Genomic DNA, 22,541 nt, shown 5'->3' with positions numbered 1-22,541 from the left:
TAGAAGAAAAAGAGGTAAAAAAGTATAAAAAAGTTACTCAAGTAAATGTAGCTAATGGTCCTGTTAGGTAAAATGCTGACTTTAAATAAATAACTTCTCAGGCATGTGGTACCACACCTTCTTGTCTCCATGGAGATATTAAGCCTTTGCCTCAAATGTTCCACAATATGGCATTAAACTAAACTATATGGCACTTATTCAATCATAGGTGTTTATTTTATTTTATTTTTTTAAGAAACATGTATCTTCATGTAACTTGACTACTGAACAAACTGGTTTTCATATTGAATGATTGGTATTTTTGGTGTTTTCTATTTTAGCCTAATTATTTGAGCTAGTTTCCCAGAATGCAACAGGAGCGGCCATCTTTCTCGTTAACACTGTTCAATGGTAAATCACCACGTTCTTTCTATATAGGCATACGAGCGTGCTTTTATACAGACTAAAGTTAATCTACATGTGTAGCTCATTACTCTCCCTGTCTTATCTTAATGTTATAGCTAATTTCCCAGAATGCATCAAGAGCAGTCATCTTTCCCTCACACCGCTCAATGGTAAATTAGCATGTTCTCTCTCTATAAGCAGACGAGCGTGCTTTTATACAGACGAAGGTAAATATACACACATGTAGCTCATTACTCTTGCTATCAGAGATTAATGTTATTGCTAATTTCCCAGAATGCAACAGGAGCAGCCATCTTTCCCTCACACCGGTCAATGGTAAATCAGCATGTTCTTTCTATATAGGCATACGAGTGTGCTTTTATACAGACTGAAGTAAATATACACATGTAGCTCATTACTCTCCCCGTCTTAGCTTAATGTTATTGCTAATTTCCCAGAATGCAACAGGAGCGACCATCTTTCCCTCACACCGGTCAATGGTAAATCAGCATGTTCTCTCTCTATAAGCAGATGAACGTGCTTTTATACAGACTAAGGTACATATACACACATGTAGCTCATTACTCTTCCTGTCTTAGCTTAATGTTATAGCTAATTTCCCAGAATGCAACAGGAGCGGCCATCTTTCCCTCACACCGTTCAACGATAAATCAGCATGTTCTCACTCTATAAGCAGACGCGTGTGCTTTATACAGACTAAGGTAAATATAAACATTAATTAGAAGGTGAGGCGCTGCACCTGGGTGACATTTGTGTACACGGCTGGGTTTCGCTGACGGGGCACGCTCTGCTTCTGTCTGGTAAAACACCGTGTATTCTGTATGCACCTGCAGCCACCAGGCAAACTGCTGCGTAATGCTCCAAAGGCTTTCGCTGGTCCCTGTGAATCTAAAAACAGATGCTATGTTTACACTTCTGCTTGCTTAGTAAAGGTACACCGTGTAGCTTTTCTGGTGAAGTGTTCCCCACCTTCTTCTGTCCGTGGAGATAGTATTAATAATAAGAATGGGTTGGATTTGCATAGCACGTTTCAAGACACCCAAAGTGCTTTACAATGCATTATTCATTCGCTTTCTCATTTAACCCTCTTGAAGTTGTGTTTGAAGTGATTCGTTCATGTCTGAGCAATCTTTAATCGAGTATTTTCAAGATGCATATTGCTGATCAATCCCCGTTTTCAGTGCCATCAGCATACACCCACTGCTCTGTACTTACTTCGTTCTCCAATTTTATTTTCTTAATAGGTGATACATGTAGGATTCGGTGATGTCACATAGACATTTTGGTACAAATGGAAAAAAAACAACAACTGCTTGCTCGCGTTTCCGACTCTTTGTTATGATGACGTTTACTATGGTGTCAGCTCCCATTGGGCACTGTTTTCCAACGCGGAATCAGAGGACTTGTTTTTTTGGGGTTTTTTTTTGTTTTTTTGTTTTTTGTTTTTTTTATATTATTTTATTTTCTTTATTTTATTGTTTTATTTTATTTTATTATTTTTTATTTTACTTTATATTTTATTTTTTATTTCACTTCATTTCTATTTTTATTTATTTATTTATTTTATTTATTTATTTTATTTTTTATTTATTTTTTTAGTTATTTTAGATGAATATTGTGATTTAAAATGTGCAAATCATAACATAATTATAGCAGGTTCAAGCACAATATGTGTTTTTTAAGGCTAAATAATGTGCAGTTTCTATAAAGTATAACCAAACATCTTTTTTTGTAGAAATAAATGAAAATATAACATCATAATAACTCCAAATACCTCTACAATGCCTTTTGCAGTAGTGATGTCCAATCCCACCCGCACACATAAGTCAGCATCTTTACCTATTTCTATAAAACCTGTATATTTGACACGTCCCTATTCACTGCCTATACTCCTGAATGTAAACACATGAGATAAAGTGCTGCCGCAGGATTTTGTGGGTGGTAAATACGTTATTGTATCGTAAAACGGGAGCAAGGCCGTATAACTTACATGCTTCGTGAATTTGTAATCCGCGTCTCGTACGGAAAGGCAGCGGGGACAAAAAGCACACGACACAGAGATGATCAAATGCGCTTCAATAAACAAAATGTTGCTTTAAAGTTGCGCGTGTGAGAACAGAGGAATAGTAAGAGGACACGCGCAGAACGGCACAGCATGGCCTAGTTTAGAACATAGGCCTGTGTCTGCCTTTCATCTGAGAGGGGGCGACGGAGAGCACAATTACCTCTATCACTCACGTAGAAGGGAAATGTATGCTTGGTTAACGGTGCACTATGTAACTTTTCAGGTGGAGGGGTCAACCATCTGCTTGTCTCCATAGAGATGTTATTAATTTGCCGCAAATTTACTCGCAGATGTTTTTATCGTGATTAAAAAAAAAAAAAAAAGGGTTGTGTCCATGTGTTGTTACTGTGAACGGGGTCGCCTCTCCACAGATCGGACCTGTAATCTGGTATGGTGGAGTAATGGAGCATGAAGTATGAAGTAACTTGGGGTATACAAGGTATTTTAAGATGAGTGAACAATGTACCGATCTAATTCCTTTTAAATAAACATGGTCACGATAAAAGGGAAAAGTTACATAGTACACCTTTAGAATAAATGGAAATTAAGGGTGGGCAAAATTCATATCACAATTTATATCACAATTATCTCCGTATTGTGATTTTGATTTGATCATGATTCATGTTTTCAAGCTATCACAGTATATGGAAGTTCACGCTGCACTGTGATTGGTTATATCCACCTGTCACTCACTCACAGCATGATGGAGGCTGACCAACAGGAGAAGAGGTGGAAAGTGTCTGTTTTTTTTGTTTGTTTTTTTTTACCATAGAGCTGCATTAAAAAAAAAAAAAAAAAAGAAGGGAATCACGATTTGACAACTTAACCAAAATAGCCGATTGCCACAGGGATGAGATCACAATTTGATTTTTATCACCATAGCAATCAACCCTATTGGAAATATTATGTGAAAATGTCTATAATCTGTACCCACCTCTTTGCATTGGGGGTGAGTCTGGTTCAAAAAATCGTATTTGTCTTCTGTTAACAACGTTGAGGTGATGTTTGGCAAATGAGCAACGGTCACATTTTTATACAGCGGTTTTCCACATTCAAGACGCTCAAAACTCTTTACATCAAGGAACGGTTCACACATTTATACACCAGTGAACTCACACAGACACTGGGGGCAAGGTGGATTAAGTGTCTTGCCCAAGGACACAACAGCAGCATTCACCTTTGGATCAGAGGATGAACGCTCTACCAACTGAGCTACTGTCGGCCATGTTTGGTGTCTTCTTGAAGTGAATTCTATGGTGTTTTTTCGAATATTTTCTTTTTCTGATTAGCGTACACGTGTTCTCTCCGCTCCCTGCAGGTAACCCGAGGCTGGTGAGCAGTGTGGTGGTGACGGTGCAGGTGCTGGATGTGAACGATAACCCTCCAGAGGTGCCCTCAGACCAGGAAGTGATAGTGTGTGAGAGCTCCAGACCCGGACAGGTCTGTGGCAAACTATTACTCTACACACTCTCCTCTAGCTCTACACCTTCTCATCTCTTTGTCTCTATGTTCCTTTCTGTCTCTCTTTCTTTCTTTGTCTCTCTCTCTCTGTCTCTTTTTCTCTCTGTGACTCTATCTCTCTGTACCCCTTGCTTTCTCCATCTTTCCCTCTATCTATCTCTCTTTCTCTGTCTTTTTCTCTGTCCTCTCTCTCCCTCCCTATCTCTCTTTCTCTGTCTCTCTCTTTCTCTCTCTCTTCCTGTCTGTCTGTCTCTCTCTCTTCCTGTCTGTCTCTCTCTTTCCTCTGCCTCTCTCTCTATTTCTCTCTCTCTCCCTGTCTCTCTCCGTCTCTCTCTCCTTGTCTCTCTCTCTGTCTCTCTCCATGCCTGTGTCTCTATTTCCTCTGCCTCTCTTTCTCAATCTCTCTCTCCTTCTGTCACTCTCTCCATGTCTCTCTCTGTCTCTATCTGGCTCTCCCTGTGTGTGTCTCTCTCTCTCTCTCTCTCTCTCTCTCTCTGTCTGTCTCTCCCTGTGTCTCTCTCACTCTCTCTATGTCTCTCTGTCTGTCTCTCTCTCTGTCTGTGTGTCTCTATCTCTCACTCTCTCTCTCTGTCTCTGCATCTCTCTCTCTCTGTCTGTCTCTGTTTCTCTCTCTATCTCTCCCTCTCTCTGTCTCGCCCTGTCTCTCTGTCTCTCTCTTTTTCTTTTTTTTTTTAGCTACAGGATGTTGTTGTTTTGCCTGCAATGTTCCACAAAATGACATAAAAACTCAGCAATCACCATGACAACTCCATTAGACCAAATATTTTGTTGGCAGAAAAAACATGTAATTGATTAGATGAAAGCCGAAAATCTCTACTACTAACTCAGCAACAACTTAAACACTAAAATTAGGACCGTTGCCATAGCGATTATCAAAAAAATATGATATCTTTTGAATGATCTGACATGAGTGAACCCAGTCGACTGCTGTGGCTGCTCTGTTCCGTCATTATTCATCCAGAAGAAGTACGTTAGCATTAAACCATCCCAATTTATTCACACTGCAGCATCGTAGAAACATTAAAGCTGCACTATGTAACTTTCTGGTAGAGGATTTTTGCTTTTCCGCATGGAGATATTTCTACTTTTCTTTACCTCTCTACTGTGTTCTATAGTAAGGTTCTATCTTGGATTCTTTCAACTACAGTCGTTTTTATTGCTCAAAAACACTTGCCGCTCCGTAAACGTGACCTGTAACGTGTCCTACCAAAAAGTTACACAGTGCAACTTGAACTTTTCTACAGAACTTCTCGAGGTATCAGTATTGATTAACGATTCAAAACAAAATATTATATCTTTTGGTTGCGAAAAAGCCCTCAAAATGTACAAAAAGTAACAAAAAGCTGCAACACATGAATAACAAACACTACGTAAAATCACTACTACCACAACAAACTGTGACTCTCGTGATAAGTCCAAGCCCTGAATATGTGAATGTTTGATCCCAGAAAGCCTACGAAGTTGATCCGACATGAGTGAACCCGGCAGACCTCACTGTAAAGTCGTTTGGCTGCTGTGTCCCGTGGTTTTTCATTCAGAAGGAGTATGTTAGCAGTAAACCATGACAGGCCTGGATTGGAGCTCATCCCACTCTGCTCTCAGTCCTCTGCATTCATTTAAATTAAGCAGCTTTTGGAGATACGCTGCAATCAGCACCTCGGAAATGACTAAACGGCTGCGCTGGCTACGGGCGATTGAGGAAAGACACAGCTAAATACATTTTAATAGCTGGACCCGGCAGAAAAGTTTAAATGAAAGTTTGAAGTCAATTTTAATTATTTTTGAATTACAGCTCGCGTTTAAGTTTTAGAATTTGACCATTTTATAATTTCACACGGAGGGAATAGAGGCTAATATGGGTTTCGGCTTCCTGTTAAATGGAACACTTTGAGGACGTTACCCCATTCGAAAGATATAATATTTTGTTTTTAGTTGTTAATCGCTATGGCAACGGTCCTACTTTGTTATCATTCATGGAGGATTTAAGTTTTTTGAGTGAAATATCCAAGTTTTTAACCCACAAATGTTGAGCCTTATCGTTATTTGCAAGGGACTGGCTCCTCAAACTTGCCATATTGATCTTACGATTTTGTTTTCAGTTGTTAATCGACATGGCAACGCTCCTAATTTGTCATTATTCTCGAACCTGTTGATATAACTACATGGGGGATTCACAGTTTTTGAATGAACTATCCAAGATCGTTGTTTGCAAGGGATTCGCTCCATAAACTTGTCATATTGATCTCACGACAATCACGTCTTTCGGGTTGAATAATGGCACCATTTTCTGACATTTTTGTGCAAACATAATTTCACTTTTGCTCATTTATACTGAGAAGACGTTGAACTTTCAGACAGTTTTTGTTTCATGTGGATAGGCCCAGTAATTATAGAGATATTAACCAAAAACTAGGTCAAATCTGCAAATCTGCTAGAATTCTGACCTGTCCTCCAGCTCCGTTTAAACTGTGGTCATTATAAAAATATGATACAAAAACAATGTAGAAAAACACATTTGAATGAGAGAGGGTCTTAAGAGATTAAAATGAAGGTGTTCAAATATGCATAACTCTTCAAATAAATTATACAGGTAAAACCGACTGTTTTTGGATGAGATTTTTGGATTACGGAAATGCGGTGTTAAAACGGCTAGATGTCATTTGAATATTAAAACGAGGAATATTAAAATTCCGAGAGAGTGTGGGACGTGCAATCACGGACATGACAGGGAGCAGACAGGGAATGCTAAAGGGATATTTACTGGAGGATTTGGGAGGAGTGTTGACAAAATGATCAGCCATCTGTCCCATTGCAAAAAAAGGTTTTAACATGCGCAATATGTAATCCTGCGGCGTGGTATCCTGACTGAGATCCTGGCTCAGATCTGGAGAAGGGTATTACGATGGCATTACAACGTGCCCTGTGATTATTTTCACTACAGTTATTCAGAATGTGCTTTAAGATTTCAGGAAAGTTTGTTGTTTGTAGTGGTGTTGTCACGATACTAACATTTCAAACTCGATTTCGATACGAAGGAGCTTTGTTTTTTGCTGTGGATCAGATCTAGACCTGGACAACTGAGGGATTACACACATACTAAGGAATAGAGTCGATATTCAATACTGATTCCGATACAACAATGATAATAAAAACACTCTTTCTTTAGACAATAGAATGTGATTTTCAGCATTAAATGGTCGTACTTTATTTTACTTCACCACGTGGCCTTATATCTGTGTAATCCCTCAGTCGTCCAGTAGGTTCATAGTGGTCCATGGGCGTATACTCGTCTATGTGTCTTATACTTGTTCTGATATAGTTCAGTGTCACTTTTTTTTGGTATTGACTCTTGTTCAAAGGAATAAAATCGAGTTATACTGATCGTTGCTGGTTTTAATATCGATTAGTGATTTGCAAGACTTTTTTTTATAACTGTAGTTTGTAAATAAAAGAAATGTTCATTTTACATTTAACATTAGAAACCCTGATGTACACTGGTCCCTCGTTTAGCGCGGGTGTTACGTTCTAAAAATAACCCGCAATAGGTGAAGTAGTCAGTAGTCAGCTTTATTTTTGACCTTTATTATATATGTTTTAAGGCTGTAAAACCCCTCACCACACACTTTATACACTGGGCCTATCCACATGAAACAAAAACTGGCTGAAAGTTTATCGTCTTCTCTGTCGGTATAAATGAGCAAAAGTGAAATTTTTGTTTTCACCAAAGTTTCTGAAAGTGGTGCCATTATTCAACCCGAAAGACGTGATTGTCGTGAGATCAATATGACAAGTTTGTGGAGCGAATACCTTGCAAATAATGATAATATTCAACATTTGTGGGTAAAAATCTTGGATATTTCATTCAAAAACTGTTAATCTTCCATGTAGTTCTATCAACAGGTTTGAGAATGATAAATTAGGACCGTTACCATGGCGATCAACAACTGAAAACAAAATCCTGAGTTTAAGTTTGTGGAGCAAATTCCTTGCAAATAATGATAGGTCTCAACATTTGTAGGTTAAAAACTAGGATACAGTGGTCCCTCGTTTTTCGTGGGGGTTGTTCTAAAAATCACCTGCAATCGGCGAAATCCGCCAAGTATCAGATTTATTTTTTACAATTATTCTATATGTTTTGCTGCTGTTAATCCCCTCATCACACACTTTATACACTTTTCTCACACAGGCATTAACATTTTCTCACATTTCTCTCTTGTATAATTAATTAATAGTGACTCTCGTGTATTCCACAGTTCCTCTGACCGTGCCTCTTCGTCTTGGCGTCGCTCCGCTGTAGTGTCGATCAAACATTTATATAAATTTGGCTGAACTCTGTACTGTACAGGAGACACGGCACGGAGGAGACTGATGGACAATGGTCTACAGTCCCTTACCCAATCAGGACGCAGAACACAATGCATGGTCATATGCTGTAAAAAAAACAACAGGAAAAATGATACTAAAAAATCCGCAAAACAGCAAGACCATGAAAGGTGAACCGCGATATAGCGAGGAATAACTATTGATATTTTATAGAAAAGACATGTAAATTCCACACTGCAGCGATGTAGAACTGTTCTCTCTATAAAATCTCATGTTGGATGTGAAGGACAAGTCAAGTCTAAACAAATAAGCCAAAAAAATACTTCATTAATGTATTCCAAGAAAATGTTCCAAAATCCTTAAGGGACGTCTTGAGGTATCAGTGCTGACCTTGGTAAGGAGAAAGCATTAGATTTGAATGTTTGTGAAGCCCAAACAGTGGGAGGTACACACATGGCAGAAAGGACATTTGAATAACAACTCCTTTCTCACTGAAAAAAAAAAAAGACTATAATGAGATTTTGTCACTGAGAAAACAGGGGAAATCCATGGATTCAAAAAAAAAATAATAATAATAATGGTAATGCGCTGCGTAAACAAAGACTGTATGAAGAAGTGTGACATTACCCACAGCGTCCGACCAGTCAAACAGAGCTCATCGAGGCTAGCTGTTATAGGGGCGAATTTGGAGCTGACTTCCATATTTGCAATTCCGACCACGAGTATCATAGCAACCAAAGAGCCAATTTGAAGCGAGGCTGTTAAAGTGCGAGCGACCTCAGGAAACGAAGGCGTCTGATTTGTCTGTTATTAAAGTTCAGATCCTGAGAGCACATTTATAAGAACATTTTATGACCTTTGTCTGCTACATATTTAAAACAAAATGTACTGCGTTTTTAAGACAGAAATCAAACCAATATGGCCACCAACGTCTAATAAACTTAATCTAAAATCTAATCTAAAATCATTTTCTCTGACCATAGAAATCTTTGTATAGTAATGCTCACCGTGGCTTTCAGAATGATGAAAAGTTAGAACCGTTACCATAGCAATTAACAATTTAAAACAAAATAACTGTCCTCACACTGGCACCAGATGTGTACTCAATGTGGGGCAGGTCTCCGTGGAGATCGATAAGTGTAATCCCATACTGTGGAACATTGCCGCCAAAGAAATAACATCATTATACGTAAACAAGAAAAATAGTGCATTTTTAAACGTTTTTTTTTCCCGTGCAACTGATCAAAGTGTGTCTTGCCCAAACGCAGATATATTGTGTAAGCAGAAATAAGTCTGCATGTGTTCTTTCTGCGTGTAATTATAAGCCGTTTTATCGTTCAAAAATCAGGAAGTGCACTGTTGGCATGCTAGTAGTTGTGCTGTAGTTGCTGTGCCCTTAAAGCCTCGTGAAAAGCGCGTATAAACTCATCATGGTGAATAATTAGGATGCTCAGAATGCAAAAGGTCAGCGAGGAATAACTCTGGACCACTGCAAACTGTTTCTGTTTTACACGTTTATGAGATCGTAAAAATTAGGTCACAGCGCCTTTAATCCCACTCATTCTGCTTCTTGTTCTTCTTCAGGTGATCCAGACGGTGACGGCGGTGGATAAGGACGACTTTGCCAATGGACAGAGGTTTTCCTTTGCACTTCCCGAACATTCCACGGTTAATCCCAACTTTACCCTCAAGGACAACCAAGGTAATTAAAGTGATCGATATGTTTGTTTCCTTTTCTTATGAAATCTGTGCACAGCCTTCGGCCATTAGCTCCACTCTGCCCTCTCTTCTGCCTTCGCTCTGTAAAACAGCTCTCTTCTTTTTTCCTTCTCTCCCTCCTCTTCTCTCTTTATGTCCCTGTGCTCTCCATCCCTAGCTCTTTCTCTCCCCCTCTCCTCTCCTCCTCCTGTATCTCTCTCCTTCCTTTCTCACTCCCTCTCATCTGTTTCCTCAGTCAGTTCCGCTAACTCCTGCACCCCTATCACTCTCTTCCCTCCTCTTTTTCTCCCCCTTCCTCTTTTTCTCTCTCCCTCCCCCCTCTTCATCTTTCCCCTCTTCCAATTCCCTTTCTCTATCTCTTTCTCCCCTCATTCATTTGATCTCTCGTCCTCTAATTCCCCCTCTCCCTCCTCTTCCCTCTTTCACACACTCTCTCCATCCCTCACTCCTCTCTCTTTCTTGCCCCTCCTATCTCTCTCTACTTCTCTTCTGTTTTCTCTTTCCATCTTCTCCCCAATTTTTTCACTCACTTTCTCTCTTTACTCTCTTTCTCTCACTTTCTCCCCTTCTCTTTCCCTTTCCCTCTCTCTCTCCCAATCCTTCACTTTTCCTTTCTCTTCTTGCTCCCCATCACTCTTTCTCCCCCCCTCCTTCTCTCTCTCCCCCTCTCTTCGTCTCTCCTCTCTTTCAGCTCCCTTTCTCCCATTGTCCATTTCCTCTCTCTTTTCTGCCAACTCCATCTCTCCCTCCTTCCTTCTCTCTTTTTTCCCTCACTCCTCTCTCTTTCTTGTTTCTCCCATCTCTCTCTACTTCCCTCTTGCGCTCAATTTCTTCTCTCTCTTTTCCTCTTCCCTCTCTCCCCATCACTCTTCCTCTACTCTTTCTCCCCCTCTCTCCCTCCCTGTTTCTCTCTCTCCTCCCCTCTCTTCATCTCCCCTCTTTTCCAATTCCCTGTCTCCCTTCGTCATTTGCTCTCTAACTCCATCTCTCCCTCCTTGCTTTCTCTTTCTCTCTCCCTCACTCCTGTCTCTTTCTTGTCTCTCCCATCTCTCTTTATTTCTCTCCTCTTTCCCTCTCTCTCAATTTCTTCACTCTCTTTTTGCTCTTTTTCTTTCCTCTCTCATCTAATCCCTCCCTTTTCCCCCCTCTTCTCTCTCCCATCACCCCTTTTCCTCCCCCATTTCTCCTTCTCTCTCTCTTCCCTCTCTTCATCTCTCCTCCCTTCTAACTCCCTTTCTCCCATCTTCCATTTGCTCTCTCTTCCTCTAACTCCATCTCTTCCTCCTTCCTTCTTTCCCACTCTCTCCCTCACTCCTCTTTCTTTCTTGTCTTTACTTCTCTCCTCTTTCCCTTTCTCTCTTAATTTCTTCACTTTCTTTTCTCTTCCCTCTCTCTCATCCAACCCCTCACTTTCCCCCCTCTCTTCTCTCTCCCCATGACCCTTTCTCCTCCTCTCTTTCACCCCTCTTCCTTCCTTCTGTCTCTCCCTCCCCATTTTCTTCCCCTCCCGGTTTCATTGACTGTCTCTTCCTCTCACTTTCTCACCTTTTCTCTTCCGCTCCCTCTTTCTGTTTCTTTTTCTCTCTGTCTTTTTCCTCTCCCTCCGTCCCTCGCTCTGTCCCAGGTGTAATATGTCCGTGTGTGTGAACAGTCGTCTATCGTGTGGTCGTAGGACTTATCTGTGATTGGAGCATATATTACCAGTGACCTTTCCCTGCACAAACTAGGCCTTATTGCTTTTCGAGGATGCTTATGTTTTTGTTTACGCTCACTTGTTTTTGAGTTTGAATGGCATTTAGAGGAAATAATAGATATTGCTTTTGGTGATAATAGAAGGCAAATGAAATTGAATTGTCAAGTTCTTATTAAAAAGCTGCTCTAGTTTGGTTCAGTCCTGGCGGGCACTTGAATGAACTAAGATTATTTACCCATATATGAAGGTGGCGTGAGATTGAGTTGTTTGTGGGGTTATTTTCTTTGCACTAATAGGACGTATTGTCTTATTTTTGTAGTATGAAGCCGATCTGAGCATTTGGGCTGTAGCTAGCTCGACTAATTAACGTCCATGACACATTATAGATACTCAAACTAACTATTCAACTGTGAAATAGGGCTATCTATCTGTTGTGAGTCATATTTTTCCAATATGGCTAAAAAAAATAGAGCTATCCAGGATGCTAATAGGTGTGAAATCACTCATTAGGGGCTTGAATGACTATGCTAAGTAGGACCCAGACACAGTGCACACTTAGCGTAGCACAATAGACCTAGCCTACAAACAGAAACTGCAAAATAAGAGGTGTTTATAGTTTCAGTGTAGTTAGCTCCTCCCTTCAGATAGATATAAGGCAGTGTCCACCAGTAATCAGACCAGAACTGAAGAAGCAGATTGGATGAGCGAAACGTCTTCACTCCTACAACGTTTTGTCTTTTGCTATTCCCTCAGCAAAAAGGTTTACTGGCATCATCGTGCTTTAGGGTTGTTGTGTCGGAGGTAAAAGTAGTTTCAATATCATCGTGTATCATATTTTTGGTATATGTTGTACTTCAAAGTCTACCCCAGGGCAGCTGTGGCTACAAACATAACATAGCTGGAGTTCGGTGACTGGATAATGCCCAAAAATGTATAGACTTGCAGATTGTTGACTTTGCAAAACCCATTACAAACTGCTCACCATTGATTGTTAGCGTCTCAATTTTCAACAGTTTTTGATTCGAGAAAATGTTTTTTGAGAGATTAAAGTGTAAGCATTTTCTATTGCAGCATTGGGGACATACATTGGGTTTGGTAGGGCATCTTACTTAAACATTTACAAAAACAACTACATTAAAATCATGTTTCAGCTAATTTCTGTTGCATTTCCCAAATATGTTCTAATATCCGTTGCGTCAGCTCAGTCCTTGTTGTCTTGGCCTATGTCATCAGATGTATAATACTCCCTACAATGAAAGCCTAGCCATGCAACTTCAATTTATTATTCAACAATTTATTTTTTTTCAATCTTTATTAATACAAATACAATATAAAAGTCCATATAAAACATTAAAAACAGAAGCAGGTGTGTGTATAAAAGTTTGTTACCACATTATTAAATTGCGATTGTGGCTTCAACACAATTTCTAACACTGTCCACTTTTCTAGCCGTTTATAAACATTTTATTTGAGTTCAGGAAGTGTAGACATCTCTCTATTTCTCTCCCTCATCTCTTCATGTCTCTCTCTCCTCCATCTTTCTTCCCCTCTCTCACTCCTTCTCCCCTCTTTCCTTTCCTCTCCCTCTTTCCCTCTTCCTCCCTATGCCATCTTCTCTTTCTCTCTCCCTCTCAGTTCCCTCTTTCTCTCGGTCCCCCCTCTCTCTTTCTTCCCCCGTCCCTGTTTTTCACCTCCTTATAACCAGGAAGTGTAAACACCTCTCTCTATTTCACTCCCCCCTCTCTATTTCTCTCCCCTCTCTCTCTATCCCTCTCCTCTCTATATATTCCTCCTCTCTCTCCCCCTCCCCCGTCTCTCTATCCCCTCCCTTCTCCCCCCACTCTCTATATTCCCCTCCCCTCTCTCTCCCCCCTCTCTATTTCTTTCCCCTCTATCTCTCTCCCCCTCCTCCTCTCTATTTCTCCCCCTTCTCCCTCTCTCCCCCTCCTCTCACTCTATTTCTCTCCCCTCTCTCTCCCCCTCCTCTCTCTATTTCTCTTCCCTCTCTCTCTCCCCCTCGTCTCTCTATTTCTCTCCCCCCTCTGTCTCTCCCCCTCCTCTCTCTCTATTTCTCTCTTCTCTCTCCCCCTCCTCTCTCTATTTCTCCCTCCCTCCTCTCTCCCCCCCTCCTCTCACTCTATTTCTCTCCTCTCTCTTGCTCCTCTCTGTATTTCTCTCCCCTCTGTCTCTCTCCCCCTCCTCTCTCTGTATTTCTCTCCCCTCTGTCTCTCTCCCCCTCCTCTCTCTGTATTTCTCTCCCCTCTGTCTCTCTCCCCCTCCTCTCTCTGTATTTCTCTCCCCTCTGTCTCTCTCCACCTCCTCTCTCTCTATTTCTCTCCCTTTCCTCTCTCTGTCCCTCTCCATCTTTCTTCCCCTCCCTCTTTCTCTCTTCCTCCCTAAGCCCTCCTCTCTTTCGCTCAGCCTCCCCTCTCTATCCCTCCCTCTGTCCCTTTCATTCATCCTTCCTTGACCTCTCTCTCTTCCTCCTTCCCTCTTTCTGCTTTTCTATTCCATTTTTGTGAAGCAGAACAGCCAAAATCCCTTTTTTTCTCCGTCTCAGTTGTGGTGCAGCCCAGTCTTTAGCTTTAAACAGTCATGTGACCTGATATTAAATGTATCAATGATTCCAATAAGTATCGTAAAAAAAAAAAAAACACATTTCAACCTTGATTTTTGCCAACCAAGAGTCTTCCACTACCTTGAGACACTTAGCAGTTATCCCAGCCACCTCCATCTGTCCTATCCTCTGTGGCAGGAAGCGTGGAAGAAAAGTCTATTTGGAGGTGTGGAAATGTCTGGAGCCATTTTGTGCCCTGTTAGCTGCTCCATCATTACCTTCTCTAGGGGAAATATCCCTCTGTAATGACCCACTATTGCCCCAGACGTTTGGCATGTTTGCCTCTAGTATTTTCAATTGGATTATAACCACTTGGCTCTCCGTCTTCTCTCCTCCCTCCCCAAGTGCCTCTATTTACGCCAAGGCTGGACCGGCACGCGGCGTTTGTTTCCATAGCAACGCCATTATGCTCTCAGGTGAACAACCCGGTGCCCATTTCAGTCCGGGCCCCACGTTTGAGAGGAGAGCAGAGTCAGAACATAAACTCGGACACAAAAACAGGGGGGAAGAAAAGAGGAGGGGAGCGGGAAATCAATGTCATAACAGAAAGAAGCGGAGGAAGTTCAAATGGAGGTCTGGTTGCTTTTATACGGCGAAGCTTTTGAGTTTTTTGCTGGGTAGTAATAGAGACTGGGTCAGAAAAGTGATATGAACTGAGAGGAAAAAGACGGAAAAATGTGGTGTTGGTAGAGGGATACATATGCAGGAGACAAGTGGTTCTCAAATGGCGTTGGTGGTGATGGTTGTTTCTTGGTTTTAGATGGATGTGATTGACAGGCGGATTAGCCAATCAGAGAGATGTAGGGTTCATTTGTGTCAAAACAAACATGGCGGTTTACGAGGAAAAAAGGTAAAAACAAACTTTGAGGACTAAGAAACAGCATGGATTTCTGCAGAATGAACACGCAAAGCTATTTGAGGTAAAAGAAGTAATATTTGTTCTGAATGGTCTGAGAATTTTCAAGGGGAGATAGAGACTGAGTGTGGCGTCACCCGTAGCGTTCCACTTCAGTCAAATGAAGCTCATCGAGGCTAGCAGTTATAGCAGCGAATTTGGAGCCAAGTTGCATATTAAGAATTCTGACCACGAGTATCATAGCAACTAAAGAGCCAATCTGGAGCAAGGCTGTTGAAGGTAACCTCCTTTTCCTTAGCAACGCTGTGAATCAAATCTGCTAACGTTAGCGGGAGCAACTTCGGAGAAAGAAGGCACTTGACTTGCGTGTTATTAATGTTCATAACTTGATTTACGGCCACAATAGTGAAATAAAAATACTGGAATCATGTAGAGCGGGTTAATATGAACATTTTAAGACCAAAATGAGCCAGATATGAGCAGGTACAGAAAGAAGGGCGGCAGTTTTTCAATGTAAAGTGAATTGGAGCCAGAGTCGATGGAGCCGGAAGTGCGCCCATGCTCAATGGGCAGGTTAGCTATGCAAGTGATATAAATTAGCGGCTATGGTTCAACTGTTCCAAGTTAGGACGGAGGATTATCGGACAGGATGTAGAAGAGAGTCACTTCAACCTCTGACTGTAAAAGGGTGGCTTCTATCTTACCGAGAAATAGTTCAGTTGGAATTTTCTGCTGCTCGAATGCATGGAGCAAAAGCCAAAAAACATTTTTTGCTAAAATTGGGATCTGAATATATTATGTATCTGTTTATTTCATTTAATTTAATTTTTTTTTATTTTATTATTATTTATTTATTTATTATTATTATTATTTTTTATCCAGTTCAGTCCTGGTTTGGTCCTGTTTTAGTTATAGTTTGGTTGTGTTTGTGGTGTTGTTGTGTTTGTCAGTCTAGATCACCTGTCAAACTCAAGGCCCATGGGCCAAATGCAGCCCGCCACGTCATTTTATGTGGCCCGTGAAGTAAATTAAAAGGTATGACTGTCTTAAAATGTCAGTTTTTCAGGAGATACACAGTTAAACAGACATTTTTTTCATGTAAATGCAAATACATATGCAATATTTGTAACTTGAATAAGCAATACATATAGAAATGGTTAATTAACAAGATTAAAATGTAGTGACATTTATCTTACAGTTACATCTGGCCCTTTGAGAGCAACCATTTTGTTGATGTGGCCCTCGGTGAAAATGAGTTTGACACACCTAGTCTAGACCTTGTTCAGGCTTGGTTTAGTCTGAATTGATTATTTGCGTTAGATAAATCAGATCCAGTATTTTATTGTCAATGTCATTAGAAAACAGCCATTTGGAGCATAGAACACTGCACAATACAATGTAATGATATAGTGTTAATTGTAAAGTTCTGAATGAATCGCAGATCTATGCAACCCCATTGAATCTTTCATTCACAATTTTCTCTCGCGGCCGTTGTTTTTAATGTTGCAATTCTGTTTGAGAGCAAAATATAATTGGTGAGAGTTTTACGTATAAAGCTAATTTAAATCAATGTTGTTTCTCGTCATTTGCAATTTGCCTGAATGAAAGAAAATTGATTCGTTTTTGCAAGACTTCTTTCTTTCATAATATGTATAGTTTAACCTCGGCTGTCACATACTTTTCTCCTTGTTATTACTTGTGTTTTGTTCCACATTATTCCACTGGACAAATCTGTGGCGTTTTACATTCAGAGTTTTAATGTTAGTTTGAGACATCTCCCTGTCACCTCTCATTTCTAACACTGTCCACTTTTCTCTCACTGTGGTGGACTTCTACCCGTTTATAAACACTATTTGAGTTCAGGAAGTGTAGACATCTCTCTATTTCTCTCCCACTCTCTCTCTCCCTCATCTCTCCATATCTCTCTCTCCTCCATCTTTCTTCCCCTCTCTCACTCCTTCTCCCCTCTTTTTATTCCTCTCCCTCTTTCCCTCTTCCTTCCTATGCCATCTTCTCTTTCTCTCTCCCCCTCTCTCTCTCTTGTCCCCCCCTCTCTCTTTCTTCCCCCATCCCTGTTTTTCACCTCCTTATAACCAGGAAGTGCAAACAACTCTCTCTATTTCACTCCTCTCTCTCCCCCTCCTCTCTCTCTATTTCTCTCCCCTCTCTCTCGACCACTTCTCTCTCTTTATTTCTCTCCATTTACCTCGCTCTCCCTCTCCATTTTTCCCCTCTCTTCCTCCCCCTCTAGCTCTCCCTCTTTCTCTCTTCCTCCCTAAGCCCTCCTCTCTTTCTCTCTCTCCCCCTTTCTCAGTCCGTGCTCTCTATCCCTCCCTTGGTCCCCCCTCTCTCTTCCTTTCTCCCTCCCTGTTTCATTCCTCCGCTCTAGACCCCTCTCTCTCTTCCTCTTTCCCTCTCCCTCTTTCTTTATCAGGCTTTCTCGCTCTCTTTCCCTCACCCCCATCCCTTCTCTCTTGCTCCCTGTGTCTTCCTCCATCACCTCTCCTTCCCTGTCTCTTTTTTTCTCTCTCTCTTTATGTGTCTCTCTCTTCCCCTTTTCCCCTCCCCTTCGCCTCTCCCTTCACCCCCCTTTCTTCCCCCTTCTTGTTTCTCTCCTCCTCCCTATGCCCTTCTCTTTCATCCTTCATCACCTTCCCTCCCCATCCCTCCCTCTCTCTCTCTCTCTCTCTGTCCGTCTGTCTTCCCCTTTCTCCCTCCCTTTCACTATCCCCCTCCGTTCCTATGTCCATGTCTCTCCCGCCCCCGGTCCCCCTCTCTCTTTCTTCCCCCTTCCCGTTTCTCTCCTCCTGTCTATGCCCCTCTCTTTCTCTCTCTCTCTTCCTCCATCACCTCCTCCCCCATCCCTCTCTCCCTCTCTCCGTCTCTGTGTACATAGTGACAGCAGATATTCAGTGTTGCCCAGGCCACAGTGTCTCATGTCTCCGGTGTAACTGGCAGTGGCATTGTCCAGTTCTCCTTGTGGACTTTATTCTGTCGCTTTTGTCAAACTGAACATCTCTGGGTCTGGACAAACTCACAAACAATAACAGAAATGTCACCTGGAAGTACAACACACATGTACTGGCCCAACGTGTCACACTAAGTATTCAAGAGAACACAAAACTACTTCACTGATTGACACATATTTTATGAGTAATATTTTCTTGAGTAGTACAGTGTGTAGTAGTAAAATGAATGAATGAAGTGGTGGATGAAGGACTCAATTCTGTAGAAGTATCCCATGAAAAATAAATCTCCTGAAGTAAGTATGTAAGTACCTATTTAAAAATGTACTTTAAGAGTAAAAAGTAAAAGTATTTCTCACAAGTGTTAATTTGTCACAGATTTTGCAAGTACGCAATCAATTATTTCATTTTGGTCATGAAAAATGGGTTGTGTATTTATTTGTTTGCTCAGAGCTGAAGCTTGTACCTTTTACTTTTCAGTCCAGTTGAAAAATGTAGTGGAGTAAAAAGTACAAATACCTGCTCTCAAATATAGTGAAGTAAAAGTAAAAGCATCCATATTTTCTGTTGTATATAGCAGTTGTTATAGTAAGCATTGGAGTAATTGTAGAAGTAGGCAAACAAAACATTAAGAACAAATATTTGTACTTATTTACAGTGCTGGCCTGTAGCAGTAGTACTATATACAGTAGTAGTAAGTAATAGTAGCAGTAGTAGTAGTAGAAGTAGTATTAGTTGTGTTATTAGTTGCAGCAGTCGTCTGTATAGTATTAGTAATAGTGGCTGTAGCAGTTCTAGTGATAATATAGTAGTAGTAGTAGTAGTAGTAGTAGTAGTAGTAGTAGTAGTAGTAGTAGTAGTAGTAGTGATAATAGCCGTAATCGCAACATCGCCATTCGTTGTTTTTGTAGTGGTTAATTCCAAAAGAACCATTTTTTCCAGTACTTCACAGTTTCCCATTCACATCTATAGTACCTGTCACTTTTACCTGTCTCTTACCTCTATAGTAAAAAGTTGGTATTCTGTTTCATCTTCCCTCCCACGCACAAAGCTAACTGCCTTCGCCAAGATTAGCATCCTCTCCGCGTAGCACAACATGTTTCCCACAATGTTTTCCTTGTTTGAAGTCTGACTTCACGATTCCCGCGCTCTTTGTTAGTGATAAACGCGCTCGCACACCTCCTCTGCACCGTCACTGCTGTTTTACCATATGCTCCACTCAGGAATCCCAGCGTGAACAAGTGGGGAAGCTAATGGATATGACTGTGCGCGCGCCGCTAACTGAATGCAAAGCTGGACCAGGTTTAGGTGGAATTTAACACTTCCTTTAACACTACAATTGCAGGAGGGGGGTTGCCAGATAATGTGTCGCTCGTGGAAGAAAAGTACAGTGAGTGTGTTGTCTACGTGGGATTGTTTTAACACTAGCTAGCTGTGAAGTGTCTCCCACAATCCCCATTCATTCTCCGCTAGCATGTTTTTATGTAACAAATATAGAAGTGAAGGTGGAGGTGGATTTGACAAAACAACGATCTCACAATTTTTCAGGTCACGATTTCAGTTCTCTTTTCAGGTATTGTCGAAAAGTTTGGTGTTCTTCAGCGACGTCGTACTTTCGCCGTGATTGGTTAAACCCGCTTGTCGCTCGATCGGGGCATGACAGAGGCAGACAGATAAGAGCTGAGCATGTTGTTCAGGGGTGATGATGATTCCGAGCCAATTTGATACTCGATTCCAGTGCGGAGACAGAAATCTCAATCTATCTCTCGAATAACTACAGAAAAACTTTGTATGAATGAAAACCGAAACTACAACCAGTAAACAGTCCAACCATGATATCTGTTTGTCTGTATCGATATTTGGAAACCGATATCTGATCCAGCATTTCTACTCAGCATTGGCACCGATATCCGATACCAGCATCAGATCGGAGCAGCCCTAATATTGTCACTCTGGGAGCCAATCATGATTCAGTTTTTTCGCATCATATCGCCGATTTTTTTGCAAACCGGTCTCCATTTCATCCTCCTCTCCCTCGCTCTCTCTCCCTCCATGCTCCCTTTCTGTTTCCATCCCTCTCTCCCTCTCTCTTCCCCTCCACGCCTCTTTCCTGTCTCCGTCTCCCTCCCTTGTCCCTCTGATCCCGCATCTCTCTCCCTCCCCAACCCCTCTCTTTCCCTTTTCTCTCTTGTCTTTCTTCTCTTCTCTCTCTTCCCCCCTGCCCTTCTTTCCTTTCCTCTTTCTCTCCACGCATCCCGCTCTCTCCATCCCTTTCCTTCTCTTCTCTCTTCTCCCTTCTCCCTCAACTACCCCAGCCCCTTCTCCCTCTCCCTCCCCCACTTTTTCACTCCATCCAAACCTCTATCTCCACACCTCCCTCACCCCAGCCTCCTTCTTTCTCCCTCCTTCTTTCCTTACAGCACTTTATCCCTCACATCCACCCTCTACCCACTACCCCAACCCTATCTTTTTTATTTCTTTTTTCTACTTTCTCCTTCTCTCTCTCTCTCCTCTCCCCCCTAAGCCCCTCCATTTCTCTTCACACTTCTCCTCTCATCTTTTTTTCCTTCTAAGCCATGGCAGTCCCCTCTTTCATCGGGGTCTTAGCGCGCCCCACTGTCACCGCGCATTAGAACCTCTCCTCTGTGTTCACACTCTCTCCGAAAAGCAGACGGGCCCAAAACTGCATTCTGTTGACTCCCATATCTGATCATTAAACTTCTCCTCTTTTTTTTCGACTCCTGCTTTGTGAGCGGAACAGTCGGTGCCAGACGTAATACCCCCCTCTTTTGTAACGATGACAAATCCCTCTCTCTCTTCCCCTCTCTCTGTCTGTCACTTCTCTAACTCCGCTATGACCTGCTTTCTGCACTTATTGTTTGAAGACACTGGATTGGGACCAGACTGCACTTGGCTCCATCCACACTGCAAATAAAACTGGCCACTGCTCAAAACTGCGGGGTGTTTGGGAGAGTAAAATGGCTTCAGATAATATTGCAAGGCTGGAGATATAAAAATAAAATCTAGTTGTGATTTTTCTGACAGGTTTTGCGGGTAGATTTGCGGTTTATGTTTTGATAAGAGGGTTCTGTTCAAACTTATTACGTATTTCCATATATCTTGCTTCGTATTTATGAAACGTGTGCAGAAGAATTGACAAAAAAGACTGAAATCTGAACTGGCAAACTAATAAAGAATCACATTTCAGAACTTGTTTGTACAGATGGAAACAGTTGGTTAAGTTTTGCGCCATTTAACCAGAAGGAAACTGGTTGAAATTGACATACTAACTTAGGTGCACCGTGCAACATTTATGGACCTGCTTGTCTACATGAAGATATTATTGAATTTTCCACTGTATGGCATTAAACATATCTATCGCCATAGAGACAAGCAGGTAACGTCACATCACCAGGCCAAGTTACAAGTCAGAGCTGTGGAGATGAGAATCAGCTCAAAAAAAGAAAGAATATATGTTTTTCAAGGTACTTTTTTCTTTTCTTTTTTTTTTTAAATAAATTGTAGTTGAACAAATATTATATTGTGGAACATTTCAGCAAAGTAATAACATCTCCATGGAGAAAAGAAGGTAGCTGACAATCCATAAGAAAAGTTACATAGTGTACCTTAGTGTCTAATGGTTTGCAAGGTAGTATAGTAGTAGTAGTAGTAGTAATTTCTCTATACTAATACATTTATTTGAAAGGTTACATACTATGCAAAAATGACTCTTATGAGCTTCAAGCCATGTCAGAATGTTGTTACCTCCTCAAAAATATACCTGGAGTTGTATTTTGTTTCATTCGAACATGTTTGAGTAACTTTATTATTAGTTTGTCTCATCTCCAAAGCTCAAAATGCTCCGTTCCACCTCGTGATGTCATGTCTGTCAGGTCAGCAATGATCCAAGTGATTATAGTATTACCACGTGACATCACTAGAGTGTTTTCCATTTGAACGAAGAACTCAGGGTTATGTGAGAAACAAAACACAACTCCAGGTATGTTTTTGAGGAGGTAACAACATTAAAACGTAGATGAGAAAAAAGCGTAATATAGGCCCTTAAATGCTTACTATGTTCACACAAAAAAAAAAAAAAAAACATCAAAATGGGGACTAATTTGTGACTAATTTGGGACTAAATGCAAAACTAAACCTGAACTAGACCAGGACCGTGTCTTGTTTCCTTACGTTACCTAATATTTCATTTCAAACCCATTGTGATTTCCAACTATTTTGACAGTTCCGTTGAGCTCTTTTGTGCAGTTTGCTGTTTGATTCAAGGCCAGATTATTGGAAATGCTTTGGATGCTTTTGAACAATGGATTTAGCGGCAGATAGCTCACCACTTTATCTCCTTTGTGCCGTAATCTGCTCAGAGATACGTCCTCTTCTGTTCTCCACAGGTAGTTCGA

At 41.2% G+C, this 22,541-nt stretch overlaps 1 protein-coding gene across 1 annotated transcript in view; it reads left to right on the top strand.

Moving 5' to 3' along the window:
- Positions 1–22,541, top strand: part of LOC117388526 (cadherin-18) — a 244,444-nt gene that overhangs the window by 181,126 nt on the left and 40,777 nt on the right. Inside the window, exons 9-10 of the mRNA XM_033986086.2 lie at positions 3,789–3,910; positions 9,860–9,977. Of these exons, the coding sequence (XP_033841977.1) occupies positions 3,789–3,910; positions 9,860–9,977 (240 nt within the window). The remainder of the gene's footprint in view (positions 1–3,788; positions 3,911–9,859; positions 9,978–22,541) is intronic.

This window comes from Periophthalmus magnuspinnatus, chromosome 20 (genome assembly GCF_009829125.3).
Source record: "Periophthalmus magnuspinnatus isolate fPerMag1 chromosome 20, fPerMag1.2.pri, whole genome shotgun sequence".
Taxonomy (NCBI): domain Eukaryota; kingdom Metazoa; phylum Chordata; class Actinopteri; order Gobiiformes; family Gobiidae; genus Periophthalmus; species Periophthalmus magnuspinnatus.
The sequence above is the reverse complement of the archived record's forward strand: the minus strand, read 5'-3'. Positions and strand labels throughout refer to the sequence as shown.